This window comes from Olea europaea, unplaced genomic scaffold, assembly GCF_002742605.1.
Source record: "Olea europaea var. sylvestris unplaced genomic scaffold, O_europaea_v1 scaffold2420, whole genome shotgun sequence".
In the NCBI taxonomy this organism is placed as follows: domain Eukaryota; kingdom Viridiplantae; phylum Streptophyta; class Magnoliopsida; order Lamiales; family Oleaceae; genus Olea; species Olea europaea.
The window spans coordinates 86348-97415 of NW_019242379.1; the positions used below are offsets into that span (position 1 = coordinate 86348).

The window sequence follows — 11068 nt, forward strand, 5'->3', positions numbered from 1 at the left end:
GTAGAGAGTAAATCAATACATAATGCATGTTAGAGCATGGTAAGAGTAATGTTATTTACACCAATGGTAATTAGCATGGATCTAAGTAATTTATAGGGTTAAATATTTAAAGATAATCTCACAAATCTATGGAAGTTTACCAAAACGAGAGGAAAATAGTTTGTTTGAAGTTGAAAGAAAGAGAAACAAGTTTGGAAAGAGTTATGAAGGTACAAAACCTACAGATGTTGGAAGGATAAATCTCATCGATAAAAGCCTTGAACACCAAATTTTCAGATTTAGCAATAGAAAATACAGTGCTGAAACCACATTTTTGTGCTGAGAAACTAGTTTGTGGAACGTGTAATTGAAGGAAAGACTTGAAGGAGGCAAAATAAGAGAAAAGAAAAGGCAAGATATTAATTACCACATTGTAATTAAAATGGCCAAAAAGAATTAACATCTTCTTGTAGTCAGAAAATAAGCCTATTTATTGAATATATAAAACTTCATCAGAATTATCATGTGTACACACTGCACACTCACACGAAATCACTAACATGTATATACGTTGTTGAAGTCCAAACAAAATCGCATTTTTGTTTTAATGAAAATTGCACAATGAAAAAATCAATTGATCAGTCGGTGACAGTTTATCAATTCAGTTGAGAATTATTATTATTATTATTATTATTATTATTATTATTATTATTATTATTTTGATGCATTAAATTGCACCCCAAATAATTGTGATTGAAATTTTGAGTATTCAATATATATATATATATATATAGAAGAGATGGTTGCTCTCTGTTGTGTACTTTCTCAAAATGTAAAGATACATTTTAATTTAGTCCTCCTTATATTAATTATAATATTTTGTTAACTATATGAGTAATAATTATATTTCAATTGTAAGTAATTTTTTCTCGAAGCCTAGAAATTATTTTTAAATTGAACGTCAAATTCTAAATATCTAATCCTAATTTATAAGACAGACAAAATGATACGTTCCTTCACAATAATAAAACATGACTAGATTTTTCGTGTTAGAAGAGTTTATCAAATTAAAAAATTTTCTTCATTAAAGATTGGAAATATTATTCGTCTAGCTGTATAAATATGCATTTTCACTTGGAAAATCCCACTTGTACACAGTGTACAGCCCACAGTGATTAAAAAATTCGTGGACCTCTTCATTGAAAATGACACATATAATTAAATCCAGTCGGTGTGACCACCGGGGAACCAGTGGCTGTAGTGCTGATATCCACAGCCAGCCTACTTAGAAGGCAAGTGGCAAAATGCTGTAATATCAGTTTGACCGCTGAGGAAAATGACATAGAAACTTCAATGTATGATAAAGACTTGACAAAAACAATGGCATTTGGTCGGGAAAAAAGCTTGGCTTAGTTTCTTTCTTTATCCACTACAATCTGCTATAGTCTTTCTAAATGTCGTAATTTTACCCAGAAATTCTCAACTGTACAACCGGATTGCTCGATGATAGGATTATAATACGACGTATAAGATTTTTAATTTCTTAAATATGTCAAATATTGAATAATCAACTTTTGATAAACAAGTCATTGCAGTAACGAGATAGATTACTGTCTTAATAACATTCTAAATGACAAGATTGTTTTCATGAATAGAACAAACTAAAAAAAATTGTCAAGAAGGAAATATTTTGAATCTCTTTTAACATATATGGTTTTCACCATCTTAGCAGGGAAATTTCACCCTTTTGTTCTTCTTGTAAAGAAAAATGGTATTCATATTTATTAATTTGTCGACTTTTTATATAGCGGAAGCATACAAACGAGTAGAGGATTGGAGCTGCATTTATTTTAAAAGAATATCACGGCACAATTAACCTTCTAGTTTGTGTTAGTTTTAAGAATGTCAAAAAACTAGGTGTCAAATCCTTATTGATTCTTAAGATATTACATATTTTTTTAATGTCAAATTGAATATTTGAAAGAAAAAAGAGGTCTCGTTCAAATTTATAAGAATATTATACAGCAGGGAGGTGGCAAATGCAGAAATAACAACAGAGGAAATGACATAGAAACCTTAATAATAGACTTCCCAAAACAATGGTTGCGGTCCGAAAACGGCATGTTTTGGTGTCCTCTATTCACAACTATATGATGTAGAGTCTTAATTTCCAACTGTCATATTTTCACCCGAAATGCTCAATTGAAAACGCCCTATAAAAGAAATCACATGTACACATGGAGTGTCGATATGATTATCACTTCATTAATTTGGATCACTGGCATCTAAATAATCAAGCATCTTTGATCCACAGCATTGAACAGAGTTAGATTGTGTAACGGGAAGATTTTGATTCATTTTCCTAAAGTCGGATCCACCAATTGTATCGAGCTGATTGAACACATACGCTGGTAAGATGAAGCAGGTCCTGAGGATAGTTGGATCACAGATTTAAGCCTCTAAAACACTCTTCATAGAGTACTCCATAGCAAAAACAATATATTTAATTATAAAGATAATGTTAAATTCATGATTCGTCCTTAAGAGTCCGGCTCTTTCAACAGCTGAGACATCGCTCACTTCTTGACTGTTAAGCTGTGGAGCCTAATTATTGCCGATTCTAATTATTTCCACTTCGCGGAACTCTCATAACAAAATTTTATTAAGAAATGTTTAGGAATTTTTTCCTATAAAATTCTATTAAGGAATTGGAGTCCTTGTAAAATTTGATTTTACATTAATTTACTTACAATTAGGGAGCCGTCCTTAAACTTTATTATTATCATCAAAAAGAGAGAAAGAGAGGTTACAAAATATAAGAGTGCGATTTACTCTTTTAAATCTTTTTTTTTTTTTTTAATCATAGTGAATTATTGCATCTACAAGAGATGACGTAGTCTCACATTGAGGCGTACGTCTGCAAATTTTACGTTTTCTTAAATCACCGAGTTTTTATATTTTTTTTCTTTATTCAAATTGATTGTTCTCGGTGAAGGAAAATTAAGGTTTATAATTCTCAACTAACTTTCCCCAACCCTATATCTCCCAAAATAGGCGGGTCCATGATGGAGGAGGGATGACACTGAATATTAACTATTGGAGGGGTCAAGATTGGTCCTTAGGTAATTAGGATTTTAAACCGAAAATCCACCAATAATTGGATAAAAAGCCCCAAGTATTTATTTAATTCAGAAACAAGCAAAAGGCAATAAACGCATATTAATCTCCTGTTAATTTGAGCCCCGTTTGGGTAAGAAAATCTGGTTTAGAATTATGGTGTTTTGGAGAATGTGTGGTTAAAAAAGAAAGAATTTTTTTTTGATTTGGTGAAAAATATTTTATGGGAGAATGTGTGGTTAAAAATAAATTTTTGAAAAAGGGACCAAACATAGGCTAAGTGTTTAAATAGGGAAAAGAAAGAAGAATTCCCAGTCTAATTAAGATATAAACCCTAAACTACTTAGAGATCCTCCAAGAGACTATATTTTTAAATCATATTATATTCTTTGGAGGGCACCTATAAATTTAGCGAGTTAAAATATTGAAGTACTCCAACCAATTTTTTATATTTTATCTTTTTCTTGAACTAGTTATTCTATAGATTATTTTATTATTTCCCTACATTAAAAATTGAAACATTTTGAATACATTTAATTATAAAGAGTAGAGTCAAACCCGATATAAATTAAAATGTTAATTTAAAAAATCGATTGACTATTTAAAATAGAGAATATCTCATGTTTAAGAGCATCTTTAAATCTAGAGAGTAATTTTTTTTTTATACATTCTAACAAACACTCTACTTTGATTCTTAATTTTATTTTTTCAATGAACATTTAATAATTTCTCCTCATATTTTATTTAAGTATATTTTTTTATATATTAATAACCAATCAATTCAAATGTAATTTGAAAATTTTAAATTGTAGAATATTGAAATTATGTATTAAATGCAATCATTGTACATTAAGAATAAAAAGTCAAACACACTCTCTATTTTAAAAAAGTTAAAATAGAGAGTTCCTTAGAACTTATTTTTAAGTATTGACTCTCTAAAATAGAGAGCATTTTGTGTTTAAAGAGTTTCTTGAAAATGCTCTAAAGAGACTCTTGAAGATGTTCTAATATTATTATCCTAATTAATTAAATGCAACCATTTATAATTAAAAGGAAAAAAAACATAAATAAAGGGAGCATACAGGAGATAGACACAAGCGATAGAGAGCTCCCCCACTATGTTTCCCGCCTTGTTAGCATCTCCGATCCAACCAAATCGCAAGTATCTAAGGACCAATCTTAACATAAATGATGAATTTTCTTCAATTCTTCCATTCAATCTCGGCATCTCCGATTGAACCAACAAATTTGTCGATCATATTAAGGGTGTGTTTGTCATCCATTATTTGGGAAGAATGTATTATGGAATTGTGATTGATGTTGAAATGTGTTGTTAAAAAAGAAGGAAATTTTTTTGATTTACGTGTAATATTATTTTATTGAAGAATGTGCGATTGAAAATGAGTATTGTAGAAAAAATAATGAAAGAGAATAAGAGAAAATGGATGACAAACAGGGGCTAAGTATTCAGTATTATGCACAAATCAACATATATTTAGCCCATGTTTGAGCCACATTTTAGGGAAAAAAATGCATTATTCATGTCAAATCAATGTGAAATGTGTGGTTAAAAAATAAGAAAAGATTTTAGATTTACACGTAATATTATTATATTGAAAAATGTATGATTGAAATGATATCAAATCACTGTTAAAAAATGTATTTTTTTTGAAAATAACATGGCTCAAATAAACCATTAATCTCTAAATATACAATACTCATAAAATCAACGTATTTTCAATTTTTTTTTTTTCATTTTCTGAATTATCTGTCTCGTTTTCATAATTATTAAAGGCAGATGGTTGCAGAACAATGGTAGTGACCACAGAAGAACCAGTGGTATGTAGAAAAATTAAATTATTGATGATACCTATAAGGACCCCACTCAGGAAAGTAACAAATTTAGCAATAATATCAATGTGTCTGAGCAAACTGACACATAAACCTTAATAATAGAATTGCCGAAACAATGGTTGTGGTGGGGAAAGCAACTTGGGGGGGTGTCTTTCTTTATCCACAACAATCTGGTATAGGGTCTTAATTTTCAACCAGAAATGCTCAACTGCCCAACTAAAATGCCCCTTGAAACAAGTTATTTGTACTTTTGACTTACACTTTGATTTATTCAACCCCACGCCTCTTCTCACATGAGGTCGGGTCTCACGTGAGGGCCACGACGTGGGGACCCGACCCCCATGTGAGAGGAGAAGTTGGGATCGACTAACCCAAAATATAAAATGACAGGTACAAATAGTATGACCCAATGTGTTAATATGGTATAAGACATGAGCATGAATAAAGGTAATAAAATATTACCTGACAATAAAGTACATAAGAGAAGAAGCCTTTGGTTCACATGAAAGACCACTAGAGATAACAACCTTTAACATGTAGCACATGGATTCATTAGCCATTTGGTCCCCTTGCCATCACAAATTAAATAAGGAAAGAGCAATTTTTTTAAGCTTTAAGATGTATTAATTGTTTTCTCATTTTAAGGAATGCAATGGAAAAGAGATTGGAAAAAAGGCCATGCTTAAGTTGCTAAAACTGGCTTAACGAGCACTATAATAAGAAATGATATATTCGATTGAAAGACTCCTTCTATTAAATTAATTGTTCATCCTTAAGAGTCCAACTCGCAACTACTTAAACTCATATCTCTTTCATGATTTGCCTATTCAATCTACTGCATGTTGGTGAACCCATAGTCTTAGTAGTAGCCACATAACAATTTCAAGAATTAGGCATGTGAAATTGAAGTGATAACTTCCTAAATGGATGTGACAACTTCCAAAATGTTAGTTTGTAGGAAGATTTCAAAATTTTATTTTCCGATTTTAGTTTGAATAACATCATTATGCACAAGAGAAGAACTTTCCAATACTTTAAAAAAATAAATAAATAAATAAAAGGGATAAAGGAAAACTAGCATGCAAGAAAAAGTAGGAATCGTTTAGAATTGTTAATAATATCTTGAAAGACAATAATTGAAAGGTAAAAAGAGTATATATCTCTCTACTCCACAATTTTGTTTTTTGGACCAACTGTACTGGAACAAAGAAAAGTTATTCTTTCTACTTTTATCTTTCTGTGTCATGTTGCCCAAAATTAGTTGACTACCTTTTAATTTTGGGCTACATTTGTTGTAGATTGTAAAGAACGGATTCAATTGTAACAGCAGCTATTTATCTCATGGGGCCTGCATGCTTGACGTATGGCCCTGGACGTATAATGCGCCAAATGACGCCCCCGCCCTCCGCCACCCCATAGGTGGGGAGCTTGTCTCTGTCCAGGGCCACATCCACTCATGTGACCCTGGACAAGGGTCTTTTCCCTTATCTCATCTGGGAAACTCTTCCAACATTTAGAGTCGGAAATTATTCCGCTTCAGAATTCTATCCTCAATACGTAAGTTTCATTAACTTCTTGAAACAAAGTGGAGCATGTGGCTACACCCATAAGAAAATGAAAGTTCCGCTACCCTATTAGTTTATTGTCCAACAGGTTTTTAACCTAATTTTAGAACATTTCGAAAAGATTCTCTGAATGGAAGATGCTTAATTTTGTAGAGCATATGTTTAAAAAAAAGCTCCAAAAGACTCTATTTTAAATTTTTTAATTAAAAATTTTGAAGAGTCATACACGTTCTCTATTCTTACCTTATAATGATTACATTTAGTAAGTCACAAATTTCTATAGTACTCTTTAAATTATTCAAATCACATTTAAATTAATTGGTCATTGATATATAAAAAATATGTAAAATAAAAGATGAGAATTGTTATGCCCCTCACTAAACCACTTCGTCACATCGCACCCCACCCCTCACCGAGGTGCCACGTGTCCCTCCGAAGTGGTTCCGTAGTGAAATGAGTCGCGACCGAACTCTAACTTAATGTGTTGCAAGGCACAAGCACCATAAAGTAAATGTACCAAGGCGTCCAAAGTATCCCCTGACGTCGAAGCGTGGGATACTCCGAGGTGCATCTTCAACAGATCCCTCCGCCACCGGTTTTATAAATATATATCTATGTCAGGATCCCCTTTATCTCCATGGGTTGATTGATGTGACGTATCAATTTTATGTCAACTCAACTCAGAGAAATTAATTACCCGCACACTCTAGGCGCAGTTGATTGACGCCTACGAGCGGACCCCTCAAACCGTCGGATGTATACACTTGTCCCACATCCAACGGTGCTCCTCGTCTATAAATATCAAACGTTTAGCAAGAGGCAAAAATAATGAAACTCATACTAAATAACTTAAATATCCACACAAAAGTATAATTTTTCTCCTCCCCACTCTTGCACAATTCAATCACCGTTCCGATATCCTCCCACTGACTTGATCGTCGAAGTATGCGGTCGCCACCACCTCTGCTGGTACCAACCATGTGCTATTTGCGCAAGAAAAAAACACGTGAAGGGGCTCTCGGTTGGCCACGTTAAAGGTCCATTTCGCGAGGTCAACAAGGACAAATCAACAAATTTTTTCTTGGACTGTATAAAATATTTTACTCTTTAAATTTAAATATGTTTTCTATAATTCATAAGATATTCGCTACAAATAGAGAATCTCTTGAGGACACTCGAACTAAAATATTCTAGGCTTTCATTGATTACCATTTAAACGTATACTCGATATGGACTTTTACTTTTAACATGTCTTGCAAGACGGTGATCCATTTGAACTCACAAATTTTGAAATTTGATTTTTTGCTTTTTTTATCGTTAAATGTAAAATTTCATATATCAAAACTCATTTACAAATACACCGAGAATCCCCAAGCAATCAAAGATCAAATACAAATACAAGTACACTGAATATACCCAAGCAATCAAGAACCAAGTGAAGTACACCTACTTCGAGCATACTCAAGCAAACAAAAAGGAAAACAATGTACAAACAATAGGCACTAAAGTCCCAAAGTTAAAAACTCAAAATGAATTAAAACATCCAGGTACAAAGCGAATATAACCTTGTACACATGTGTTTTAATTCGTCTAACAATGCTATCCACATGCGAACTTAGTTCCTCAAAAATCTTCCTATTTCGTGTCACCCAAATATAGTAAGCGGTGCTCGCAAGCACAATCCTTTTGGATTTACATTGCCAAGATGTCCCTCGGGCCTCTTTCTTGATCCACTTCAAAGCAATCGGAATAGTAGTCATCAATCTTCTAATCCTTATCCAAGTTTTAATCTTTATCCATATGCTAGAGGTGAAAGAGTATTGGAAAAATACATGTTGTCCCGTTTTCAAGTGCGTCCCACAAAAAAACATAATTTTTATCAATGTTGAGATACGACAATCGATCCTTAGTGAGTAGCTTCGATTGGACACTCAACCATAAGATAAAAGCATGTTTTGGAGTAATGAAAGATCTCCAAACCTCCCTCGTCCATGCCTTCTTGTCTCCCTTCGGCCGAAAATGTTCATAGGCATCCCAGACGCAAAATTCGCCAGCTTTACTCCAGTTGGATAGCGCGTTTCCAGCAGTTTGGGCAGTCCTAAAATTTCCAGTAATGCTATCTCTAATTTCCTGCAATCTTTTGAGCAGCGGGGAGTCATTTTTTTTCTTGCGGTTGTTCATTTGATCAACGATATGTTAAGACTTGAAATTTCATTTTAAAATCAACATTGCTAAAGAGATGTATTACAATCCTTACATATTGTTTAATTTTTTTTATATTTAATCGGCATAAATCCTTAACATAAACAGTTAGTTAATACAATACGGACCTCGAAACGGCACATCAATCACACTTGTAGCGTCTCAAAGAACATGCGTCATCACATCACAGATTCATTGCATCTCTTATTAGAAAAAACAGTCAAATTATAGGTATAACAAGAAAATTAAATTATGTACAATACACCAATTTACAAACTTGATTCAACAGACATTGCACAAAATACATACATATTTCTCAATCTTAAAGAAGAGGATCAACCCAAGTTGAACTAAATTATGGTAATTCCACAGACTTCAGATTAAGTCTAAAAATAAGAACAATTATTGATCAATCGAAACATGAATCTAACATCCCGAACTTAATGTGGGCACTGAACTCCCCGTGGGTGATGTCCAAACAATATCTTTAAGCGCGGGTTTAAGCTCGTTGCAGCAAAATTGATTGTATTCCAATGTATCGCCACTCGACTTCTTCACCTCCACAACCAAAAATGAAGGGGTCACGGAGAAAATATCCGCGGCGATTCCAAGCTTCCCTTTTCTCCCCCTTTCTTGGCCTTGCAATCTAACGCTGGAATCACTCTTCTTTATGCTAAAATTCCCCATTTTCGCAACTTCCTCGAGCTTTGAAATCACACTACCTGCCGGCTTTGTTGTCGCGAATCGCAATTCCTCTTTCTCCACCTTCTTCTTCTCCTCGAAAAGACCAGACAAATTGAAGCCTTCAGACAAGGAAATTATATGGAAAGCATTCATAGTTTCTGTTTCTTTTCCCTTCTCAACATTATCCTCATCTTCAGCTTGCTCTTCGTTAGTCCTTAAACTCTTTGGTATTGACTTTCTGAACCAAGATGACTCCATAATCTTTGCTATACTTATCCTCGTACTTGGTCTTGGATCCAACATTTTGGCGATCAATTTTCTGGCCTCGGGTGAAAACCAAGGAGGACACTTGAAATCCCCCTTGTAAATTTTCCTGTACATAGAAACTATGTTATCATCTTGAAATGGCAAATAACCTGCCAATAACACAAAAAGAATCACCCCACAAGACCAAATATCTGCCTTGGCACCATCATATCCCTTTTTCCCAATCACCTCAGGAGCGACATAGGCCGGTGTGCCGCAAGTTGTGTGCAGCAAACCATCTTGCCTAAGATGGTCCGAAAATGTGCTTAGCCCAAAATCCGTTACTTTTAGATTCCCTTCTTCATCTAGCAACAGATTTTCAGGCTTCAAATCCCGGTGACAAACTCCCCGGCTATGGCAGAAATCGATAGCCGATATCAACTGCTGGAAGTAGCTCCTAGCGGCATCTTCGCGTAGCTTGCCCTTGGCGATTTTCGCGAACAATTCGCCACCACGGACCAACTCCATGGAGAAATATATCTTGGTCTTGCTAGCCATGACTTCGTGAAGCTCTACGATGTTGGGGTGCTTCATCATTTTCATGACGGAGATTTCGCGCTTCACTTGCTCCATCATGCCTACTCGCAACACTTTTTCTTTGCCAACCACTTTCATGGCCACGCTCCTGCCGGTCTGCAAGTTGCGCGCATGGTACACTTTTGCAAACGTCCCATGGCCTAAAAGTCGACCGAGCTCATATTTTCCATTTAGCGCGCTGCATTTTTCTTCGGATCCCATCGACATATTCTAGGAAATTTGAAGATTTTGTAAGGTTTCGAAGTGTTAAAACTATATTTAATTTTATGGGTTATGTTGGGTTGCGTCGATAAAATGTTGGAGGATTTTTTATCTAAGGGTGGAGGTTAACGTGTTTCCGGTGGCAATTTCGGCCGCCAGCGGGTGGTTTTTGGGCCCTCCCGCCTCCTAATTGGAAGTTATAAAGCGAAGCTCTTTTCATTTCTCTGCATTCCCTAGCGGGAACTTTTTCTGTTCGCAATGGCAGGAGGAATTGAATCGTGTCAACTGTCAAGTAGGGGAATCAAAAGGATGAAAGCAAAAAGAATAGAATACTGGACTCGCTTTTCAACGAGACTTAACCAATTGGAAAGTTCAATATTTTCTACTCCCTGATTAATGATTTTGAAGGATTTTATAGCGTTGGAAGGGTAGAATTGTACATTTCTCGTCTTTTTGATTCCTTACGCGTGGCGACATCTGCCGTGACAGATGAATCTGTGTTTGGACTATGTGAATAATTGGACCTCAACGACAACATGTGTAAAGCGAATAGTGGGTTATTTGATTCAATCGGGTGATTGATTAATATTTATTGTGATTTGAACAAAATGAATCCGAATTGT

General features: G+C 34.5%; 2 protein-coding genes across 2 annotated transcripts in view; both read right to left on the reverse strand.

Annotated features, from left to right (window-relative positions):
- The window catches only part of LOC111382039 (zinc finger MYM-type protein 1-like), a 10456-nt gene extending 8354 nt beyond the window's left edge, over positions 1-2102 (reverse strand). Inside the window, exons 1-3 of the mRNA XM_023005901.1 lie at positions 2003-2102; positions 1221-1306; positions 141-256 (exon numbers count right to left, since the gene is read on the reverse strand). Coding sequence (XP_022861669.1) covers positions 141-256; positions 1221-1306; positions 2003-2102 — 302 coding nt within the window. The remainder of the gene's footprint in view (positions 1-140; positions 257-1220; positions 1307-2002) is intronic.
- A 6838-nt stretch (positions 2103-8940) lies between these two features.
- Positions 8941-10838, reverse strand: LOC111382035 (CBL-interacting serine/threonine-protein kinase 6-like). Its single transcript, XM_023005896.1, has one exon. The coding sequence runs from the start codon at positions 10449-10451 to the stop codon at positions 9144-9146; it is 1308 nt and encodes a 435-aa protein (XP_022861664.1). The 5' UTR covers positions 10452-10838; the 3' UTR covers positions 8941-9143.
- Between the last annotated feature and the right edge of the window lie 230 nt (positions 10839-11068).